Source organism: Mytilus galloprovincialis, chromosome 14 (assembly GCF_965363235.1).
Source record: "Mytilus galloprovincialis chromosome 14, xbMytGall1.hap1.1, whole genome shotgun sequence".
Classification (NCBI taxonomy): domain Eukaryota; kingdom Metazoa; phylum Mollusca; class Bivalvia; order Mytilida; family Mytilidae; genus Mytilus; species Mytilus galloprovincialis.
Window position 1 is genome coordinate 72,834,114 of NC_134851.1, and position 25,838 is coordinate 72,859,951.

At 31.5% G+C, this 25,838-nt stretch overlaps 1 protein-coding gene across 3 annotated transcripts; it reads right to left on the reverse strand.

The window, feature by feature from the left end:
• Positions 1–830: 830 nt before the first annotated feature.
• LOC143059666 (WD repeat-containing protein 86-like) lies at positions 831–25,376 on the reverse strand. Of its 3 annotated transcripts, XM_076233205.1 has the most exons (5): positions 24,119–25,376; positions 12,301–12,436; positions 9,578–9,681; positions 8,447–8,550; positions 6,489–6,617 (listed from the first exon to the last, which is right to left on the reverse strand). In XM_076233205.1, exons 1-4 carry the CDS (start codon positions 24,887–24,889, stop codon positions 8,491–8,493), a joined length of 1,071 nt encoding a protein of 356 aa, XP_076089320.1. In that variant the 5' UTR covers positions 24,890–25,376; the 3' UTR covers positions 6,489–6,617; positions 8,447–8,490. The 3 variants fall into 3 exon arrangements, with proteins under 3 accessions (XP_076089319.1, XP_076089318.1, XP_076089320.1); XM_076233204.1 differs by lacking the exon at positions 9,578–9,681 and having other exon boundaries at positions 831–6,617; XM_076233203.1 differs by lacking the exon at positions 8,447–8,550 and having other exon boundaries at positions 831–6,617; positions 24,119–25,373.
• Positions 25,377–25,838: the final 462 nt, after the last annotated feature.

Genomic DNA, 25,838 nt, shown 5'->3' on the forward strand with positions numbered 1-25,838 from the left:
CATGGAAAGGAGATGTGCCAATGATTTTACAACTGCATACCAAATATGATTGACTTACCACTTGTGGTTCACCATAAACTAGACGTAATCACAAACTAATACATTGTTGACGCCGCCGCCGCCGCCGCCGCCGTCGCCGACGCCGGAAACAGCATACCTATGTCTCGCTTTTTGACTCCGTCATGGCGAGACAATAAAAGCAACATTATTATACCGCTGTTCAAAATTCATCAATCGATTGAGAGCAAACAAACCCGGGTTACAAACTCAAACCGAGGGAAGCACATCAACTTTAAGAGGAAAACAAAGGAACAATAGAAACACTGAAGTGCAACAAAAACCAAACAACAATTCATGTGAATCAGAGAATAACAACGGATACCTTAATTAATTTAGAACAGTACACAAAAACACCATAATAAAATTCCATGAATTACAAACAGTGCTTCGCACGAATGTATGACATTTGCATAGAATTTCGTTATATTGATAACAATGTATAAGCAATGTATGAACAATGTACGAGCAAACAAAACATTGCTTTAGCATCTTAATCACTAAATTAAAAAAAACAGCTATGCCGACATTAGATATTTCCAGTTTTATAAAAACACCGTTATTTTTGGTTTGACATAAGTGACAGTCTTCGTTTTATCTGAACTTTGTTGTTTTATATATTAGCCATACATTTATTGAGCTTTTATTGGTTTTATGCTGGTTTGTGCTGCTCTACGTGTTTTTATTACTCCTTCTGTATAATTTTATGTGTGGTGTGACTTATGGACGACCTCTGTTTTCTTTGAAGAAGCTACAAAATGTAAGAAAACCAATGAAACAAAACATTTAATATTCAAAATAGATATGTTTTAACAACAAGAAAGACATCAGTAAGTTTACAACTCTTAACCGAAGTGGGGAGCGACCATTTGATATTCTTTGGAGATTGTTTCTGGATTTATCATTATCGTGTTGAATCTTTTGTTACGGTTGAAAATTTTTGTTTCCCTGAAACTCATTTTCATTTTTGTTCAACTTTTTTTTCTGCATTTTGTGTAGCAGAATATTCATTTTCAAAGTGTTTTTTTTACAAGACAAAGATATTTTCTTTTAAACTCTGGCCATCTAGAAAATTAAATGGTCGTCCCCTTATTATCAAATATTTCAACGCAAGAAGAAATGTCACGCACAATCGTAGAACAAAACATATTTATACAGTGCATAAATCCATTGTAATTGACACAAATATTTACTCAAATGTATTTACATGTTCAAGTGAAACCCCACACACAGTTGTGGGTTTTCTCAAAATTTCCCCCCAAAAGTGCAGCCGTGTTAAAGTGAATAGTAGCCGCGCACAATGGTCTACGCTTGGTGTTTTTTGTTTTTGGAATAATACTTCAACAATTGTACAAATATTTGAAAAATAAATCAAAACTTTACCTTATCAAGTTGTTATCGCGGTTCCTCTTTCCATTTTTCTTAATAAAATAATAAACTTTAAACTATTAAGTTTCTTGTATTGTTATTTGTCTTATTTATATGAATGGTTTTACACTAAGTGATTTTGAATGGTTTTACACTAAGTGATTTTGAATGGTTTTACACTAAGTGATTTTGAATGGTTTTACACTAAGTGATTTTGAATGGTTTTACACTAAGTGATTTTGGGGACTCTTTGTACATGTTGTAGCTTGCTGCTCGATGTGAGCCAAGGAGCCGTGTTAAAGGCCATACATTGACCTATAATGGCTTTCCTTTTACAAATTGTGACTTGGATACGGCCTAGCCAAGATCAGATGTGCATTTCATATTGGGTCTATGTTATAGGCTTGTAAAGATAAACTTTACATAAGTAATACATCTTTGAACTGAAGAAGGGAATGTAGGGCTTCACAATGAATATCAAATATCATGTATAGGTATTACCGTTTTGAAAAAAAAAACACTAAAATACACGCTGAAAATGGGCAAAATTTCACGTTATGTTGTTTCATTTAAAATTTCGCTGTTTTTATCAATTGATAGTTAATAAGTGAACTTAATTTGAACTACATTATTGGTTCATTGCTATAGACAATTTATTCATCTTTCTTTTACTGTTTGTTGCAACAAAAAATCTTCAGTGGTTACAAAGTTATGATAAAAAGTTGAATACTATGCGCTTGTTATGAAATTTTGTACTTTTGTTTTTAGCTTGCTCAGTGTAGTGTTAAAAGAGAAAAATAAATCAAATTTATGCTATTATGTGTTTTGTTTTCTCTTCTAGTGTATACATTATCAAAAACTACCTCATTTATCAAAATTGAAGTACCCTAGCTGGAGATATATGCCATCAAAGTTGGATATACAAATAAAGTGAAAAAATGTCTTGTCCGTAGACATGCATTTCCTAGTAAACTGGAAGCATAATTACATTAATGTTGCATTGCTAAGTTCCTGTTCTTTTGTAGATATGAAAACACTACTAACATTTTTTTCTACCATCTATTAATAGAGGAAAAAATTCAAAAATATGTCAGAATGTCTTGTCCGTAGACACATGTCTTGTCCGTAGACATGTCTTTTTATCAATATTGCTTGGCTTTATGGGTCTTAATTAGTCCTATGTGTTGTTTAAACTTAGAAATATCTTATTTTTAATAAATAAATGGTAATTTAAGTGTTCTCAATTTTTGTAAAATTACTTTACAGGAGTGGATTTTAAAAAGTGTCAGATTATCAGTCATAAAAAGCATACCTTATTTTACTTCAATATTGTTTATTCCAGTTGCTGCATACCTTAAAAGATTAACTAAATCAAATGAGAAAAAGTATATCTCTCTCTCTCTCTAACTTTATCTTTTGCATTTCAGTATTAACAGCAGATGAGGAAGTGTCTACGGACAAGACATTTGTACATAACAAGTATCAAATTCAATTATTTGTCTGCTATGGAACTTAAATCTTATTTATAGGTGATGAAAGTTATCTATTCAAATTAAAACTCAGTATTTTCAACATAAATATAGTCACAATTAATTCTAACAGATTTTTTTTTTAACTGAAATTGTCTTGTCCGTAGACATTACCACAATATATTTGTATCCAATTTCCTTGAGTTCAGCCTAATTTGATAGGTAAAATGTATGTTATTTTTTCAAGAGAACACATTCAATTATATCAAAATTGAGTTTTAATAATAGTTTGATTGTTTTAAACAGTCAGATATATGGATTTCAGTTAAAAGAATGTGTCTTCATTTTGGCTTAATCAATAAATTATTGAGATATGTAAAGAATTATGGGTACATTTTCATATTTTCCAAAATTAAAAAACACCGCTTAAAACTTAATTAGTAACTTTTAATCTTAACTTTAACAATCATCTTTGAAAGCATTTAATTGAATATCAATAAAATGTCTTGTCCGTAGACATTATCAAAATGTATTTGTTTCCATTTTCCTCGAAGTTAAGCATCATTTGATAGATAAACCTGATCAAATGTATGGTTTTTTTCAAGATAACACTTTCAGCTATATCAAAATTAGGTTTTAATAATGCATTTCATTAAATATGAATACAATGTCTTGTCCGTAGACAAAACATATAAATTGTATTGCTAAGTTTGATTGTTTATTGTAAGAATATGCATCAAGTTATTTTAATGTTCTATACACCAAAAGAAAGGGTTCTTTTGGAAGTTTTGTTATTTATAGATAATTTTAGATACAGTTTTATCAGATAAGATTAATAATCAAAAAAAGCTACTGTTGTTTGAAATAACTGTGAGTCAAACATGTTCTTGTTATTTTTTTTTTCAATTAAAATGTTTGATATTCAATAGTTCTAAACATATTTTGTTGTCTTTGTCATTGACCAAAAATCTTTCACTGGTGACTATGTCTTGAAGGCAACCATTAAAGAAAATTATACAGTTTTTAAACACCATTTATTTAATAAAAATATTAAATATTTCTTTCAAAAACTGCATGTAATTATATAAATGCTTCCAGTATTAGCCTAATGATGGCAATTTTTCATAATTTAAACCATTTTTGAACCAAAATATCAAAAGAGTTTTTCCCTGAGGTGATACTCATTTTTGACTTCATGTGAAACACAAAATGCACATCTGATTGTGGCTAGGCCGTTAGGGAGTTGTCTCATTTGCACTCATACCACATCTTTTATCATTCAACTAGATTCAGATATGATTAAGTAGCAATGGTCATAGTAACTACACATATAGTTTGATATTTCTATACACATTTTAAAAAGATATCGATGTCGACCAATTCGACGATAAAAACAAATCAATGAAATAATTCTAAATGATACATTGAACATGTTGAAATAGGTTAAGGTGTTTAATAAGGCGTCCAAATGTATTCAGAAGGGTTACACTCTTTTTTCATAGTAGGTTGACAGTATAGTTGATATGGTGACACTCTTCTTTCATAGTAGTTTGACAGTATAGTTGATATGGTGACAATGTTGTTGAGATGATGATGATGCAGTTAAAAATAATGAAAAATATTTACAAAAGAAGAAATGTACCAACAAATTAATAATTTGACGTAATAACTCGGGACAATATAGTTAGAAATCTGACAGCACAGTCCCAGTAGAAGCATTACCACATCTACTGTTTTATATTGTTAATAATGACGATATGTATATATTAGGACAATGTTGTTACATATTAGGACAATGTTGTTACATATTAGGACAATGTTGTTACATATTAGGACAACGTTGTTACATATTAGGACAACGTTGTTACATATTAGGACAATGTTGTTAAATTCTAGGACAATGTTGTTACAAATTAAGACAATGTTGTTTCATATTGTGACGATGCATTCAAAATAGAATAATTGTTGTTGCAAATGACGATTTGTCATTATATAAAAGGACATTATGGTATCATATTTCCCCTCTTTTAATGATTTTGATGCACTATTGGAGTATTGCGTATGTCAAATCGTTCTATAGAAGGATTCTTAACATTTGCTGTTCAAAAACGTCAAATTATTCTACACGATGATCCATAACACGTGCGGTTCAAAAATGTCAAATCGTTCTACACGAAGATCCTTAACATGTTCGGCTCAAAACGTAACAACCCAGCCTCATGGATGGATTTTGTTTCTCAGAAATATTTGTTTTTTGTTCGTTGAATTATTGACAGCAATAAGGTACAAGTACAATTTGTACATGAGTATATCCATGATAATGTTACACAACAAATAGTTCTACAAATACAAAAATAACATTTTATATATACTACACAAAGTATAAAAATGGACGGGCATTTCATACATCAGCAGTAGTGAAAATATCACATCAGACTAGGATTTTAGTGAAATCGTCACAACAGACTAGGAATTTAGTAAAATCATCACATCAGACTAGGATTTTAATGAAATCATCACATCAGACTAGGATTTTAGTGAAATTATCATTATACTAGGATTTCATAAAGATAGTTATGCTATCACGACGATGCTTTGGGATATTATCATTACTCATTATAATTACATTTGTCATTGTCAGCATGAATACAGTATATACTATTTTTGTTATAAAATAATTGTATTGACACATGCGCACTAGCTATTGTTCACGTTCTTGTAAATTTTATATTTTCATATATAAAAATGCATTATTATTTTGTTGGAAGAAGTTCTATGAACTATCTTTCAAAATATTTATTGGTCCGACCTTGTGTCACATGTGTCACTAAATATACACTTTGACAAATACAATTCTGGTTCGATTTTAAAGTATAACTTAAAGGTGTATTATAAAATGTCACAGGTATATTCATACAGGGAACATCAATATTATAGAATACTGCCTGAATGATATCTTCTTCTCCTTCATTGTGGATACAGTTTCAACGATGACAAGATGATAATTATTGTACAAAATATTTGAAAAAGGTGTTTAAAATCAGTTACTTAACCTTAAATTTTATTTTACAATTTGATTTAAAACAAATAATTTATAGTTCTGATAATAAAAAAAAAACAGATATTCAGAATAAAAACCAGAAATAAAAGTGTTAATGTTTAGATATAAGACTATGACTATTCTTTTTTCTCCAAATTTGGTATTGTAATTTTGAAATCTAACAGCATATCCTAGAATTGACGAAGAAAGATACAGGATTGTTAAACAGTTACAATTTATACATACTTATACATTTCAGTGGGAATAAAACGAAATATGATGTCAAAAAATACCAGAACAGTGCTTTAACCCAGGTGGTCAACATAGTAAGTAAACTCATCATAGATACCAGGACTAAATTTAATATATAATAAGTTTATATGTCCAAATCATACCAAAAAAACATTGTAGAACAGTAATTCAACACCGTCAGCAGAATTAGTTCGAATACTGACTCCGTATGACGCAGCAAAGAGTCACTGTGTCGGAGATAACCATCGTAACTAGTCAATCATGATCTTGCCATTTTCAATACCATTCTGGTTTTTATCTAGCTGTTGTTGTTTTTGTTTCTCCTTTTCTTTGTCGTCCTTTCCAAACGTAGTATCATCGATAATCCCAGTTGTATCCCAAACTTTCATTGTCCCGTCAAAGGATCCAGTAAACAGCTTACCATCTACTATCTACAAATGTCATTAGTAAACATTAGACGATTTTTTGATAGTATCTAAAGACTTAATACATATTCAATGATAAAAATATTTATATATACATGTAGCTTAGCATGATCTAACAGTCAGTTTTATCATTTAAATGTTCTATAGCTTAGCATATTTCAGTAATTTTCATTAGTATATCCTTTAACCTAACATATGACCTCCAGTTTCGTTGGTTGATAATTCAATACCCTGTCTAGTATATCAATTTGAAATTCATTTCAATTTTAAAAACATAATTGATAAGAACGAAAACTGGAATTACTTCCAATCCTCATTTAAACATAGTTCGTATTTTTGAAAAGTCTAGTATAAAGGACGATACAAAATATATAATTGATGACGTCAAAACGTAATATGGATAATAAGTCAGGCTCAATTTCAAATGTTGAATATTAAATATAGACGAATTGGTTTATTATTTTTTTTTCCATTAAAATTGTCCTTTCAATAAAGATATCAAGATATTAAAATTAAATTCATCAGAATACACTCGTTGGCTTCTTACTTAACTTTATTATTTATTAGATTTGACATTAGAACTTTGTTTGTAATTAATTGATTATAGGATTGCATGTAGACAACATCTGATTACAACATAAAGTTATTGGGTACAATGGAGTGCATTATAGTTTGATTAATTACAATATAAAATGTCACATGCAACAGGATATAGGCATAAACGACTATTATCTAACAAGGGAGGTTTCAGAAAGAAAAGCAAAATATTGTCCAATGGTAGCTGACAGAGAGCATTATAAGAATGAAATGACTTGAAGTTGAGAAAAAATATCCAGATGTCCTGAAATTCAGGCCTTGAAGTCATAAACCTTTCGAGTCAGTTTTTTGTACTCATACTCCAAAATCAACCAATCAAAATACTCGATTTCATATTCCGAGCATGATTTATGCTCCGGGCACTGAGCAAGGCTTTATGAGTTCAACCCCTGAGAGTCAGTTTAAGTTTATCCGTGACATCAATTTTAGGTTTGTCAGTAAGAGTCTTAACCAATCGACACATCGTGTGTCGCACTTGTTGGAGTGCACGAGCTTTCCCTCAGGGTTTAATTGGTACAACGATCTGTCTCTGCTTACTGGATTTGTCGGATGGTGGTAAGACCCTTATAGTGTAAACACAAAAATTTCTGGACATGACACGAATCAATTTTTTAAACTGACTATGTCAATGCTTTTCTAAGGCAACACGTAGAGAAATTTTAGTTAAGTGAAGTCGGAATGCATTTTCGTCTACAGGTTGTCAACCATTGTCTACAATATGCTACTGGCTAGAAGAAGAATTGGTTAACTTAAATGTAGCAGACTGATTTAAATCAGTTCTCAATATACTATTCATTTGTTTATCAGACAAAAACATTGCCTACAGATTGAAATCAGTGTCGTGTTATAACTGTTTGTTTTGCATTAAATGCCGAATAATTCTTTTTGTGTTAACTTGCATTCAGATATCTTTGCATGTTTTCCTGGAACATTAATACATGTCACATGCAACTAATGTGTCTAAGTAAATACTAATTAATTATTAATGTGCATGCATGCCTAGTAAATACTAAATAATTATTAATGTGCATGTATGCCTAGTAAATACTAATTAATTATTGATGTGTATTCATGCCTAGTAAATATTGTGATTTCACTATTTCGCTATTTTAATTGCTATAAGGATACATTTTGTGTGAGATTTATGTACGTTCGATTGATATTTGTTCATGCTACGTTTTCAGGCATGCATCCAAAAATTTATTTAGTCCAAAATCATGCTTCGAAGCAACCTTTACCTCAATGGATGTTACACAAAAATGGTGACTATCAAACGTCTTTCTCAGAGCACCAGATTTAGGATCAAAGCACCTTGCCGTATTATCACCACTAGCGGTGAACACTATATATGAAATAATAACATATATTACACTGTGTATAAGAATGCCGGATTTTGATTGGTTTATGAAATAATTAAGGAGCAATTAAATTATATTTTTATGTGCAAAACATTTAAATGAAACATTTGTAAGGGTGCTTTTGCAAACACAGCTACGTCAATCATGCAAATGTTTTATGCTATCATCTAATGTCTCTGAACTATAAAGTGATAATATGTTAAAAAAAAACCTGCATAAAGTATGTATGTTTGCCCTCTAACCGTCCTGAATTATAATTTTGGACAAAAAGATTGAAAACAAATGTGTACACTGGACCTTTAATCGTCACTAGAAAATGACAAAACCCTTATTGTTGTTGTGATTTTTTGTTTAATACAAGATCGCTTTTGTTGTGAATGGAAGCGAATGAAACTTTGGACAATTGCAAATTATTTCAGCTTAAGAGTTGAGATATTACATTTGATCAAAAGAGCAGCCTTTAGAAGATTCAAAAGTTCGATAGAAAGATCTATTATACTTATAGTTCATGTCGGCAGAAAGAATGGCACATAAACAAATGCATAATGTAAGCCTTTATATAAATCAAATTAGGATGAATAATAACTATACCACCTTAATATATCAATAAATGGCATTTACGATAATAGGGGTACTTTTCCTTGCACAATTATGTATATTCTAAATTTTGTGGTATACATATATATTTAGAGAAGGTAGAGACACTTAGAGTATAGCCTCTATACCTACAATATGTTTGATTACACAAAACAGAAAAAAAAGTATTAAGATTTATCATATAATATTACTAAACATGAAACGCCTTTATTTGGCCTCATCTGAAACTGTTTTGTGTTTTCAATACATGAAAAGGTTGCATTAGAAAATTTCTACTAGGATAATAAACATAAGGGAGATAATAAACATAAGGGAGATAATAAACATAAGGGAGATAATAAACATAAACACAAAAGAATATAGCATAGAAATAGACATAGCGCACATCTATGGAAATTGTGTGATTCTCTCAACCTGAATAGCATATATCGCCTTCTCGTGCCCTTTGAACTCTCTTTTAAGAGCTCCCGATTTAGCATCAAAAGTTCTTGCTATGCCATCGCCGCATGCAGTGTATACTAAAACGTGAAAGTATGCATATAATATTACACTTTGTGATACTGAAACATAAAATATAAAAATAACATTGAAAACTGTGTCACTGAAATACAAGTCATGCTTATTACATATTGGTGTATTCTACACATCATTGATTACAATACGACAAATGGTAGATAATTACTATTAATAAAATATTCACATTTTATCAGTTATATATAAACGATTTTTATATAGAAATTTCTGGCTAAACAAAGGAGAAAAGATATCAAAGGGGTATTCGAATAGCATAGGTTCAATAAAACCAGATTATATCACGGCCACGAATAAAAACGACGTGAGGACAATAACCAACATTACATAGAAAACTTATGACTGGGCAACAAGAACCTACAAAATTTAGTCCTGGTATCTATGATAAGTGTATTTACTGAAAACTGGGGGAGACAGCAGGTACTCCGGAAAGGTTAACAGAACCTGTCCACATGTAACAACCAAAATTCCGGCTAGAAGTCGCTTTCAGTTACTTCAAAATCGAGGAAAAGAGGATGGGATAAAGATGACAACTAGTAAAACATCTCCGTTGTCGTATGTGACACAGATATTACATGAAGGTAAACCAAAATGAAATGGCGTCCCAATTAACTTTCAACTTAATAACTTCAACTTTTCCGCTTCAAACCCTGTCTAAAATATCTTCCTTGTAAGCAGTTATCCTGTAGATCATGATAGAACTTATCAGAAATTATATTTAACGAGGCCAAATAGTCATAAAACCTAACACAAAAAATTGAAACTTCATATGATAACTTATGCAATATTATTAATATCATGTAAACGATAAGCAAGGCCAAAAGGGACAAGATAATATAATATAATAATAGGTTATACTGATATCTCTAAAAGAAGATACCAGGACGATCGGGAGCAATGCGTTAACAATACGAATACCATGTAACTTTTGAGTACAAATATAATTTTGGTATCTTCTGAATCTACCTTATTCAGACCGCATAAAGAAAGCTAACATGTTATTTATCATGGAGTTTATATGAGTTCTTTTAATTCTTTAGAATACACAAAATTTGAAAATAAGGAATTACTCGAAACCTGATATTATTGGTTTAAAACCTCAATGAAATAATATACAAATTCCATTCTAAACAGTAATAGTTTGGCAACAGGGAATAACATTTGTTGACAGCCGTGTCTAGCAACAACCTTTTGTATACAATGTATGTCAATATTCTAATAGAAATATTTAATAATTTAAATATGAGACGATTATTGGTATTAAATATTGGGATATACAAGACTGATAAACTACAGCGATAATTACGATCTTTGATAGAAAGCAATCATTGGTTAGGAAATATAATCTATAAAATCCTGATAAGACTAAAGCCTGTATGTGCTAAGTATTGATGTGTTAAAACTAAACAACGGGTAAGTCGAGTTGTGTTTGTCCCATTTAGACCTGTTCTGGTTCCGTTTAGTTTCAAATTTATATTATATTTCTTTCTTTTCTCATACTAGTTCTGGGTCAATCAACTATTTTCTTAACGTATCCTGAAGGTAATAAGGAGTATGGCAGTTGTTATCGAATAGGCCGTTTCTATATGTTTGCGTTTGTTTTTGTTTGTGTTAGTAAGTGATCTGTTGTTCCGTTATTTTCCTCTTATAGTTCATGTGTTTCCATCGGATTAGTTAAAAACCAAGATGTTGTTCGCTTAAAAGATTATGACTACTGAACAGCTGTCTACTACTGTTTCTTTTTTTTATCTGCTGGTCATATACAAGTAGAATGATGTGGTTAGATTTCCAATATGACAACCCTCCACATAAGACCAAATGACGAAGGTGTAGGCAACTTCTTATACTTTTACGTTTACTTATAATTTTTGAGATTCTACATCATAATTATGTCTTCATCAATATTTTTCTTTATTTACATAACTCAAGGATTTTAACTTAAGAATTATTCTTGGTCCGAAAAACAAAACAACATTAAAAATAATCTTAGTTTATTCGCTTACATAACAGAGTTTAAGATTCAAATGTCATTGAGTGACCTTCGATCATCGCCAATACAGGATTTCGAATAGTGCCAAGGCTATGTTAAACTTTTTAATTATCAATGCTTATCGATGCTATATGAGTTTTTAACATAAGGATACAAAGCTTTTACCCTCGATAGTATAGAAGTTTTATCAATTCAGGAAATTGGAAACTAATATTCCAACTGAGAGTACATAATTAACTATAGTATTAAATTTAAGGATATATTTATTCATAATGTTGGCATACATATTTAATTTGATCTTTAGTTTCTTGATTAAGAACAAATAGTATATCGACATATCGAAATGTATTACGTTCTGTTATTCATATTTGTATGTGGGAGCTCGTTGAAAAATTATATATCAATGATGAATAAATGTGTTGTCGTGAACGTATCCATCGAAACGTTTCCTCTCCCATCACATACCAAATCCTGTCCTGTCATATTCTCTTCCACACACGCAGGGGTCTAATATAAAGACGATCATGATCTCACTACAAACGTGCTATGTTAAACGTTTTGTTTTTAAGAATGACTTTTCAAATATATAACCAATACAAAACAAAATAAAACTTACATAATCCGTCTCGAAACTTCACGACTGCCACCGAATGTTTATGACCTTTATAAATTCTCGTACAATCTCCAAACTCTGTTACCCATGCACGTGCCGTGTGGTCTGCACTTCCAGTGTACATTATTTTATTTATGACCTGAAAAAGTACAATGAACATAAAAGATTTATCTTAACAGTTTGACTTAAAATTACTAAAAAAAACATATATCAGTATTTAAATGGCCTAAATCTAAATAAAACACAAATATAAAACAAGTAATGAAGTATCTATAGAACAATGTGCACTAAGCTGTAGAAAGGCAAATCAAGGACTTAGTTGTACATGGAAAATCAACAGTGTCAACTAAACACTAAGAAAGAATAAGGATAGCCGTGGTGTAGTAGTAAGTGCATCTGACTACTAATAAAAGGTTCCTGGTTCGATCCCCACTCTTGGGAGAAATTTGCAGGGACTGAATGTTCGGTTCTCCCTTGACACTATTTGCTAGTATGGTCTTGAGAAACAATGCTAGTCGATCGGAAGGGGACGATAAATGGCTGACCCATTTAAGAGAGAGTCATATATATCTTGCATGTAAATGACACTCTTGTAGATTTTGAAAGAATGCCGCTACAAGGCAGCACTCGCACTCGCAAAGTGTAAAGGGATTAATATAAGGTGCACTATCTTGTTTCACAATCCATTATTAACCAACATGTTTAGATTAAATAAAGGCATAATGGAACAAAATGTACACAATTAAGCACTTAATTAGCACTGTTACCTATCAACGATTCTATCTCGTTACTTTTGGGGTTCATGTCATTCCCTCAATTTTATGTTTCTTTCCCTGACTGGTTAATGTTCTAAAACGTGTTTATTTATAATGTTTCTCTCAACCGATTTATGAATTTACAGCAGCGGTATACTACTATTGCCTTTATTTACATTCATTATGATAAAACAAATGACTTGAAAACAACATGAATAACTAAGATTTTAAAACAAAAGCAACAATTACTACTATGTCACGTCATTATCGATTGACAAGTGTAAAGAAATCAGAAACACTTACGACACCCAGGGGGACGGTATCGAAGGCAATATTTACCCATGAACAATCATGTTACTATCAATGATATTTATTATCAATTTCATGTCTTCTCAAAATAAATTGGTGTATCGAATTCGATAACTAATAAATAAATACTATATTTCATTTTACATTGCTGAGTAAATATTGTATAATAAATTTATTTATTTAGTTATTCTATCGTTCAGTAGATTTTTACAACTACATGAACTATAAATGTGAAGGTGTCAATTATGATATAAAATCTATGAACGGTTTGAAAGATTTTATGAGTAGTAAATCCTTAAACAACCCCCGTCTGAAACGCGCGAGAGCGAAATCAAAGTACTAAGCGCAGACAAAACAAAGATCAGGATTTTGAACCAAAAAAATCAAGTTGCTGAATACAATGTAATAGTAAACATTGAACATGTTGAAATGAAAATACAATAACTTTTTTTTAGTTTGCTTTTTACGTTATTTTTCGAAATGTATCAAGACTTCTGATGTGAATACGTTCTTCTTGCTTATGATTTTTAAATTCTTTGAATTCCAAACATGCCAGCCTCGAGCGTTACTAAAGAGACATACTGAATATATCATCTAATGCAATAGGACTGCAACTATTGTTTCTTAAATGTTCATCAATCAACCATCGATTATTAAATCTTTCAATATCTCTCCCCCTTACAAATCATATGTTCTGACATAGACAGTGTCGAAAAACTGTTCTTGCTCTTTCTGGAGTTCATACCATTGTCTCCAAAGAGGGGCGAAAGATACCAGAGGGACATTTATTTTATTAATGCGTTTCCTTCGGTTTTGGTTTGTGACCCAGATTTTTTTCCCATCGATTTACGAGTTTTGAACATCGGTATACTACTGTTGCCTTTATTGAAACTCTTAAATAAAAAACAAAATTGACAACGCCATGGCTACAAATGAAACAAAAAAAAAACCAGACAATATATAGATGTTTATTTTTACATTGATTTGTAATTTCTCAATCAATGATGGAGATTTGAATATCTACTGTTGCCTCAATAAACCAGCAATGTACTTGATGTACACACTCAATTAACACAATATTAATGCATGATATATTGTCCATATCTAATGAGGATAATTCATATGCACTCTGATATGGGATTAGCATATAACATACTTTTCTCCTATTATTACAAGGTTTTTTATGGAAGGGAAATGAGATTGTATAATAGCTGATATAATCATTACCATACAAATTATGTGTAGCTTTGGGTCTTATGATGCTTAACAGAACGTAATTTAGAATGGGAAATGGTATTATATTACTGATACAAAAGACGTTCATGCATATAAATCATTACAAATAACTTCCGTCGTTGTGAACCCTTAAAATAAAGATTACGGACAATTGTTTCTGGAATCCTCGATTCTTTTTTATCCTATTAATATTGAAATATGACATTTGTTTCCATTCATTTGATGTGTTTAAGCTTTTGTTTTATTTTTTGGCCAGGGATTTTTCGTTTTGAATTTCCCTTGCAATTCCGTGTTTTTTGTTATTTACTTTTTGTCAGCACTGGTAAACTACTATAGCCTTAATATTTCCTGCTGTAGAAAAATGCATTATTACCTGGAGATACAAAAATACAACAAACTACCAATAACTAACTTCTATTCAAAACAAACCTAAAGACAAAACCAGGTAATAAACATGATAAAGCCTGACTTGATATAGGCAAAAGTTAAGGCAACAGTAGCATACCGGTGTTCAAAAGTCACAAATCGATTGGGAGAAACAAATCCGGGTTACAAACTAAAACCGAGGACAACACATCAACTATAAGACTATAATATTTTAGTCGTCACAACATTCAAACTGCAGACCAACAAAGAATAAGTCCCTTCAACTACAAACACCACAGGATATAAAAAAAAAATAGTGACGTGCTTACGAAGTTACCATGCTATTTCGAAATTTATACATTCGTCAATTATTATCACAATACTCGTCCAAAGAATTTAATGACAATGATGCTATGGAAAGGCAATGTTATAAATATTTGGACCACAAACGATAATACATACTAGATCTATCAACCGAAACCATAACAGAAACAACAAAAATAATATATGAATGTTTGATGTTCAAAACACCAAGACACATCGTTTAGCAATGCAAATTAACACTCGGTATGACTGTTGTATTCTGGAATAATACAATGATGGTATTGCAAAGAATTGTATTATCATTTGAACAACAAACGATAAGACATAACACATTATTCAACCGAAACCCCAACAGACATATCAAACAGAAATACATGGGTGTTGAAGGTACAAAATACCTAGACAAGTCGAATAGAAATGCATATTCCCACTCGGTATAACAGCGGGAATAGGTCACATTCGGTACTTTACAGACAGATGACATAGATATAATCTACAAGCTAAGAAATGGTAAAAATTGCAATAGTCAGTTTAGACACAGACACCTCGTATAGATCAACCAATTCGTGATGGTGTCCATAAAATTTACAGAACGTCATTTTTAATCTACACTCCTCATAACTCTGTTGGAGCATTTTCTGCATAAGCTAGGAACACACTCTGTATATGAAGTCAGCTTACTGTCAACATGCACGTGCATAACGTAGCAATTGAGATATGCAAATACAAAGTCGTCCATCTGTGTCAATACTGAGTAAAAGATCAAGGTACTACTTGTATCAGTAGTATTCTTAATTTCAAGTTCATTGGGATATACCAGATGCAAGAATTGACTGAAATATGGGGTATTCAGTGATAGGACAACATTAATATATCTGAAAGTAAAATAAATTTTGCAAGGTACACTTTCTTTTTGTTCTTTTTGAAGGTTCTGAATGAATTCTGCTTCATACGAGTACAACATGAGTCGGTCAGAAGAGGTGCTCAATTAGTACCTATTGGAATACTGACTGTCTGTTGAAATATGAATCCTCCAAACTCAACAAATATATTGTCAATTTAAAGGCCCAGTTCTCTCGAAGGGAAACAGGAGATCTTCTAGTAGAATAATATCACCTCTGAGGGGAAATATGTACACTTTTAGCAGAATATAAAACCTGCTAAAAGAATCAAGTGAATTTCCAGCAGAAGTAATAACCACTCTTAGGTAGAAATGTAAATGTCTAAGAGAAAATTAAATCCTCTAAGGGAAACCATTTAATTTCTATCTTATAAATTCGTGTATTCCCTGAATGAATAGAAAAGAAATGACATGGGATATCCGTCAATGACACCAAATCAGTATATGAACAGCAAAAAGCAAAAGTAATGGAACTTATTTTGATGAAGATTTCAGTAAAAATCTCAAAGAAAGCCTCACGAGTATTTGTCATATTGTTGACAACTTCAGTCCAGTTTACAAAACCAATTATATATATGTGGAATTGTTAAAACACGCCTAAATTTATTCTAGTTAAAACCCATTATAATTGGAATAATTGGAATGTTTATAACGATCATTATATGGGAGAAAAGAGAGGCGAAACATATCAAAAGAACCTTTATACTCATAAGTCGAAAGCAAACTGTCAACGCCATGGCTAGGAAAGAAAAGTCAAACAATAGTGCAAAAAAACACAACATAGAAAACTTAAGAGTACAACAAGTCTTCTAAAACTTTGTTATAGCTTATCAAATCTATTATATGTGGAATAATTTATAACTTCAATCTGGTTTATGAAACTATTATGTTTGGAATTATTTATACTCGGAAAACATATAAAACAACGGAAATGACGTCGGTAAATTCGAAAGCTATTGTGTGAAAACCATAAACTGAATTCAAAATGATTATTTATTCATAAAACCACTGATCAATGAAGAAAAAAATAGCAACAAGATTATCTGTTTGGCATCAATAATGTTTTGTCACAGGTGAAACTGTATGTTTCTCTTTATAGAAGCTGACGTCTGAATCAATAAAAAGCTTGTTTGAGTCATTTAAATAATTATTAACCACAGCGCGAGAACCGGATATAGATTGGTGTAGTAGTAATGGAGGTATTACGTTAACATTGGCCGATTCACCATTAACACTAATGTCTTTCAAGGATCGACGCTACTTTACAGGAAATGACGTCATTGTTAATTCAAGTTCGCTATTTTAAGGAGATAGTTAAAAACCGAATTCTAAAAAATGTTTGGTTTTAGCTAAAAATGAATAATTTAAAATGAAAATAATGAAAGAGAATCATTTGAAAACCTACATATTTTTAAAATAGTTAAATGTCTCTTTATTTCGTAATTAGAGATTAACGCTATCGACAGGATAATAATTCGGACTAAGTGATAACGTTTACAAAGTTTCGTTCAGTTTACGTGATATGAAAATGTCCTTCATTAAGTTTATAACTAAAATTATCGCCGTTGCGTAATCATTATATAGTAGTAATAAAAAAGATGGCAAACCAACGACACAAACACAAAGCCATACTTTTGTGAATAGGAAATTTATAAAAATGGCAATATAGTTGATATTCATGACAACACCGAAGTGCTGACTATAGGGGAGGGTTTATATCTCACAATATATGTTTAACCGCGCCGCATGTTTGCACCTGTCCCAACCCAGAACCGCCAAAGTAAGTCTTGTATGTATGTTTGGTTTTTTTTTTTAATTTAAGTTCACTTATATGTTTTAGAGTTTAGTGTGACGTTCGTTTTCTTCGAAATAGTGTACAATTTTATTAAGGGGCCAGCTGGTACCATTCTCCAGGTACAGGATTTTCTCGCTGAGTTGGAGACCCATTGGTGTTCTTGTTCTGTTATCTTCTCCTTGGTTGGTTTTTTGTCTCTTTTATATATCCCCTGATCCATTCTAAATTTATTTATCTTCTAGTAGACGAATTTATAAATAAAAATAAATTGTTTTAAATGTTTTCAATCATTATTTTATATAACCTCTTTATTATTCCTGCAAGGTTTAACAATTTTCGGAGTTTACATTGCAATTGATACAAATACAGTGGAAATCAGCCCTACTTATTTGTAATCCGTTTTGGACTAAACATCCATAAAGAGTTTAATATAACGTTATTGAACATGATGTAATAAGCAAGTGTCTAGAGGATTCTCAGACATGTTAACATGGAGGCCGGGTGCACGAACTACGAAAAACTACAATCAAATATTGATAACTAATTAAAAAACATGTCTTTACTAACGTGTAATAAAAAATACACAAATTGTATGATTTACAGTAAATAGATAAAAAAAAACAAAAAGTACCCAAACATTGGTATAAAAGTACAAAGAAATCATAATAAAAATATCGAACTCCAAGATATAAAAATGGGAAAGTCCAACAAAATCAAGTTTTATATAAATATACCCCTTCCTTACCTTAGGCATTGCAAAAGCATGGTGTACTACATTGAGACAACAGAGAATGTGCTACTTTAGAGCTGTCGCCTATTTTTCAAAATGTGAAAATTTTAATTGTAGACGGCTGAAAGAAAATATTTCTATCGAAGAAGAAACAGAAGTGAATCTAAGCAAAAGATATAATATAAAAAAAAAGATGTGTTAAGATTGCCAAGGAGGCAATTCTTAACAAGAGACTAAATTACACAGAAATGAGCAACTATACGTCCCCGTATGGCCTTCAACAATGAGCAAATCCAACCAGATAGTCAGTTATAAAAGGCCCCAAAATGACAAATGTAAAACAAAATAAACAAACGAAAAACTAATATGAAACACAACAACAAACGACAACCACTGAATTACAGGCTCCTGACTTGGGACAGGCATACACATACAGAACGTAGCGGGGTTAAAACATGTAAGCGAGATCCAAATCCTCCTTTAACTTGGGACAGTGGTGTCACAGTATGACATAAAGACGAACTAATACATTTTGAATAAAGAGAAATGTTTACATTTTCCTATTATAAAATATTTTAAAAAGTATTACCAAAAATACCGAACTCAAAATTAAATTCAAAACGTGAGAAGAGTATAAAAGCTATTAAAAGTTAGACTATAATGTTTATCAATATACGAACGTATGGAAACAAATATCATAGTCCTGACTTATTGCAGGCATTTATCATAAGTAAAATTGTGAGTTTAACCTGGTCAATAAAAGTTCACTATAGAAACGATTGTCATTCTTACGTTTATATAGTGAACTTCCAAGTAAGGATCGAATCTCGTAAACTCGGCGATCAAAATCTGTTAAAACGCAGAACTTCGTGACAGTTCGGCAAACTTGTGATCTTAATTCGGAGGTTTAAGTTTCAGAAGAACTATAAAACATGTTGTAGAAATTGATTTTTATAGAAATTACGGATACATAAAATTGCTTTGTACTGAAGATCGTCATATAACCTGTCAAAGACATCGAGTAAGATACAGATAATGTCATAAATCCTATGTTATAATTGTAACGTTGCTTCCTATAAATTCTATGTTTTCAACCATAACAACAATTTAACTTTTGAATTGTTTCCTATAAAATATGTGTTATCAACCATAAACACAATTATGATAACTCTTAGATTGTTTCCTGTCAACTGAAACAACAATTATAGCTTAATATTCTATGTTGTCAATAGAAACAGTTATTATCATCATAAGGAGTGTTTCCTATAAAATTATCATGCTTCCAGTAAATCGGTAGGACTGCTTCCTAAAGCGACGAGATCACATAGATATAATATTTGGTTTATAATTTCAAATTTTACAACAGAAATACACGAGACCGGACGTGTCAATGGGGTTGTATAGCGCACTTAGAACTATTCAAATGCTTAACTTAAAATAATCATATATCTTTTCTTTTTAAGCACGGAACCCATAGTTATAATGTTTCACTTCTGAGAAAAGTCTTCAAACAGATAATTATATACTGATAGCAATGCAACTTCATACATGGTATATACTTGATCTATCACAAGTAGCTATATATCATATCAGATTATCTTAAGCAGAAACTAACATTGGAATTGCTAGTTAATTCATCACTACTGTGAACCATGACCTAAGGGACAGGACCTCGAATTAGTCGTCAAACTGATGTGAACTTATAGTAATGCAAATTTTCTGTTAAATATCAATGATCTATCACAATTAGTTCCTATCAAACTAACTTAGGCAGACAACTTAACGATGTTTGACACCACCGCTACAGTCGTCGTCGTTGCCGAAAAAGCAATCCCTTTGTTGTCTCGCTTTTCGCGACTTTTGTTGCAGACGAGAAACAAATGAATAGCTGCTGAACCTTTCAAATAAAAATACTTACTTAAAATTTCTATTGGATTAAGGGGTTATATATGGCAAGCCGTTCTCGTCAAAACTATGTTTAAACCCTTTTTTCGAGAAAAAAAATTAACACTGAGATTTAAAAACCTAAAATAACACACTGAGAAATCTAAATTACACACTGAGATTTAAAAAAATAAAAAACACACTACTGAGAATTCAAAATTACACACTGAGATTTTAAAAAGACCCACTGAGATGAAATGAATTGAAAAACACACACTGAGAATTGTTAATTACACACTGATATTTCAAAAATACACACTGAGATTAATATGCAAATTACTAATGAATATTCATGAGATGAATAATTCAACAGATTAATATCTTGATCTCAAGAACTCTTGTCATTATAATGAAATGCGACTCCTTCAACCAACATTCGTAATAAATTTCAAGAGTTAACATCGCTCATATTCATAAGTTTGTTGGCTATAATTCAGATCATTACTGCCAGTGTATCAGGATTTTTTTTACTTAAAACCGTTTAAGCATGGGTCCCTTTTCAAAAGTCTTCCAATTTTTACCCTGATTTCGCAAGATATTTTTTTATATTTTTGTTACGTTTATATGAAGATTGTTCCAATGTTTACTTATAATTTTAATAATTTTTTTCACCATTTGGTTATATTTTGTAATAAGAGTAAGTGGGTATTTTTCTTGTTCTTGTATTTCTAAAATCTTTTTATAAATAATTTGGAACCAAATCGAAGGACTAACGAGTTCTGTCCCCTAGTTGTTTTAAGCTTGTAATAGATTCAGATTAAGTATGCTAATTAGATATGTGCGCATAAAAAGTGCGCACAAATCTCAGTGTGTAATTTTAAATTCTCAGTGTGTAATTTCAAATTCTCAGTGTGTATTTTCGGTTTATTAAATCTAAGTGTGTCTTTTTGAAATCTTAGGGTGTAATTTTCAATTCTCAGTGTGTAATTTTCAATTCTCAGTGTGTGTTTTTCATTTTTGTAATCTCAGTGCGTCTTTATGAAATCTCAGTGTGTAATTTTTAATTATCAGTGTGTAATTTCAGATTCTCAGTGTGTATTTTCGTTTATTTATTCTAAGTGTGTCTTTTTGAAATCTAAGTGTGTAATTTTCAATTCTCAGTGTGTAATTTTCAATTCTCAGTGTGTGTTTTTCATTTTTGTAATCTCAGTGCGTCTTTATGAAATCTCAGAGTGTAATTTTTAATTATCAGTGTGTATTTTTTAATTCTCAGAGTGTGTTTTGAAGTTTTTAAATCTCAGTGTGATTTGTTGTAATTCTCAGTGTGTAAATTTTCGAAAAATGGTTTAAACATAGTTTTGACAAGAACGGCTTGCCATAGTTATTTTCCATTATTTATGAAAGTGGCGGTCATCTTTGAAGCTGCTGTGGGTCATATTCTTATTTATATGCAGTTGTCTCTTTTTCTCTTATTGTGATTTTTTGTAAAACCATTATTGTTTATTTTACCTCTAGGCTCCATTTTAAACAAAGAATGTCAATCATATGGTGTTTGAAATCGGATATCGGGATACTGAACAAATATGCTTGCGATTAACTCTGTGCTTACACAAATTTGCTTACTGTGTATTTGACTGATTGTTTAAATGGCAAATTAAGAACCAACAGTGAAGAGCAATCGTGGTAAAACTACTGGATAAAACAGCATTTCTTATGTACATTAATTGCGTATAAAATAGGACTGTTGAAAATTAGTAAGCTCTTATAACTACTTTCAAAAGAACCATTTAAGTACTGAATGTCTTTGAGCAATGGTGCTTCTATATTTGTCCAAACAAGTCCTCAGTTTACTATATTAGGTCCAGACTACAAAATATAGATTTAAAACTGTATGCACAGTCAACTATCAGTAGCGGTCATGTTAATTTTAGGTCGGATAATATTTGGGCATAACATTTAATGAAGACAAATGTAATCATGAACCAAAACTGTTGAACCGTTAGTATTTTAAGATGAGAATAATGTGGTAGTGGGGAAACCGTTATACATATTTTCATGCAAGTGATGGAACGAAGGTTTATATATGCAACCCTATCCAAGGGTGGAGGGTCCGGAAGATTCGTGCCTGTATTCTTAAAATGTTAAGGTCATTTTCTTTATGATTGTTTATTTTTGTTGTGTCCGTTAAATTCTACTATCTAATGTAAGCACCGTATTATTTTCTTTTCTTTTCCTTATTCTAATGTTTTGTCACTTATTTTTTCTTTAGTAAAACCCGTTAATACACTCAAGAGTTGATTCGAGCCAGAGATCATCAGCGGCGTAGGGTTGAAAACAAGACAGAAAGAAAGAAGACAGAAAGCAAGAAGACAGAAACCAAGAAGACAGAACTGATGCCGTTTCAGTATTTATTATCATGTTGTGCAATAATATCTGATTATTACATGGCATTTTTCATACAGATATTTTATCAGCCCTTTTTATTACATATTAAATGATAAATATGAGGGTAAGTGCAGTATTTATTTTACTTTCTGTTCTTTGTGATTTCCTATGATTGTTTTTGTAGTTAGTATTTACTTATCTATCTTAATTAAAATATGTTCAATCATTATGGTATTGTAGTTTTTTATTATTAATTTTTCATTAATCATATTTAATTTAATGTTAAATGTATCTATTGGATTTAATTGAAAATTATTTTGTTATCCGGAAACATAATGATTATTGTTTAGAACTAGTGTAAACAGCTGTCCTTTTATTTAAATTCAGATGGATTTCTAGAGAGAGCAAGATTATGCCTCGTTACAAATTTATATGGCCACAAAACTGTATCCTATTACGGGACGGACAGACGGATAGACGAAATGACAAACAGACAAACAGGCGGACGGAAAACAGACTGTCCCTCTACTTTCGTGGGCGGGCATTTAACAGTTTTTCCGTAATTAAGTCATCACTAGTGACCATCGTGCTGCATGTTAATGAAGTATTTGCTGCTGAACGTTATTTAGTAAAAAAAAAACGTGAACCTGACGAGGACACGACATGATGTATTGTATATTATTGTATAGCAATAACATTTCCAACAGAAAGTAACCAAACGTTAGCGTGCAATAAATTCTAATATTGCACTAGTGCAATAAATCCTCAAAATTCATGACGTCATCAACGACAAAATCTTAGTTTAAACCAGTTAGTACTTTTAAATATTATATTACTATACAATAAAAGGGTTATTGCATGAACATTGGGGAATATTGTCCCTTGTAGAACATATATTGCACTCGCAAGCTCGTGCAATATAAAATTCTACTCGGGACAATATTCCCCAATATTCATGCAATAACCCTATAATACTATGTTTTCCTACTGCTAAAATGTATATTGTATTGAGAAATAAATAATGGCTAAAATTCTACTGAGAAAAACCGGCCTTCATGCACTATTACGCAAAACTTTTAAGCTTATTAGCGTAATGTTGAAAACTGATTTAGAATTTGAACAGAAGATAACATTACCTGCATACAAATGACGGATCCGGTGTGGCCTTCGAATACTTTCAACTGTTCTCCCCTAGCTAAGTTCCAGCTTCGAACCGTTTTGTCGGCACTACCAGTAAATAACACTCTGCCTAGATTGTCTGTTGCCATGCACATTATGGCGCCTTCTCTGTGGTCATGACCTTTGAAGACCGTCAAACATTTGCCGGTTTCAAAATTCCATTTTCTTGCAGTTGCATCTGCTGACCCCGTAATCAGAAGGTCATTTGCTCCTTCCATGTCCAATGTACCATCAGCGTCATCGTCATCTGCGGGGATGAAAATTAGCGGGCAGACGAACTTTTTGTGACCGCGAAAAACTCTTAAACATTCTCCGTTTTCGAAATCCCAGCATCGTGCCGTACAATCATATGAACTTGTAAAAATAAAATCTCCTGTGCAAATCATACGGTAAATTATCGAAGTATGTCCTCGACAGATTAAAACACACTCGCACGTGCTAACGTCCCACTTCCGGATTGTTTTATCTGCACTTCCGGTCAAAACATAACAGTCCTCAATGAGAATGCAGTTGATGTATTCTTCATGTCCACGTAGTATACCAATACACTCACAGTTATGAGTTTTTGTACTCCAAAGTCGAGCAGTTTTGTCCTCACTACCAGTGGCTAAAACAGACCCGTCTTCACTCAACGCCATACAGTTTATCCCTTTTTCGTGACCTGCCATAGTTTCAATTAAAAAACTTTTATTTTTACCAGCTGCGTTCTTAGAACCGCAGCCTCCCATTTTATCAGTCAAGTTAGAGTTTGTTTTAATGAACTACCCTTCTTTTAAAAATTTAAAGAATTATTTCCTTTAAAACTGTAACAAATATCCAATTTCTGTTTTCCAGACTTCAATTTTAGAATGACTAACTTCGGTGGTCTGACAAAACAATTATAATGTCATCAATACGGTATTTCTATGGTTGGTTTCATCTTTGCCATTTCAAGAATTATCCGGTGATAAAATGAATAAAAAGTTCCAATGTATCTCGGAATTGTAACAATAAGACGTCCGATATAAACTATATAAAACACAACACTCTGAAATGTTTCATGTGTTAAGGATCGACAATTCAACATCAATTATTAATTTATATAAAATTGTTTCCAATCAATAGTGTTACCTTTGTTTCCTTGTCATCTGCAATTAATATTTACCTGTAATTAATGTTTACCTGTAATTAATATTGCGACACTTACAAACTATTCAAGTTCTTCTGGTAGAAGGTTAAAAAAATGTTTCCCTATAGGAAAAAATGTCATTTAATGTTTTATTTAAGTTTATTGACGTTTTGTGGAATTATTCTTCGTATTATTTATTTAGACCATTATATGTTGTCAGATCGATTCCATTTTACCTGCACGAGCTTCTGTTTACCTCGCGTGTCGCCATGGAGACACGAGAACAATGAAAAGTTTGAACGGGACGCTGAAGTTGTAACAATGACGAGATCAATCTAAGCAGGGTGAACGCCATTCTTTTTGTTGAATTGGAGATTATGTCCAATATTCAATGATATTTATCTACTGAAGCAATTATAGGTTAAATTGATTTTCTCCTACTCGTACCAAACATAAGCTTTATTTTGTTTGTCTTAGTATCTGAAAACATCATCGTGATATAGACATAATTATATATTAGCTGACTTTGCATAATCTTATTACAAAATCCAAGGGAGACAATGCGAGAA

Coding starts and splice junctions, on each gene's coding strand:
- LOC143059666 (XM_076233204.1), bottom strand. CDS start 24,889: ATGGGAGGCTGCGGTTCTAAGAACGCAGCTGGTAAAAATAAAAGTTTT. Junction 12,437..24,118: donor GATCCGTCATTTGTATGCAG/GTAATGTTATCT, acceptor GTACTTTTTCAG/GTCATAAATAAAATAATGTA. Junction 8,551..12,300: donor GAAGTTTCGAGACGGATTAT/GTAAGTTTTATT, acceptor TTTCATATATAG/TGTTCACCGCTAGTGGTGAT.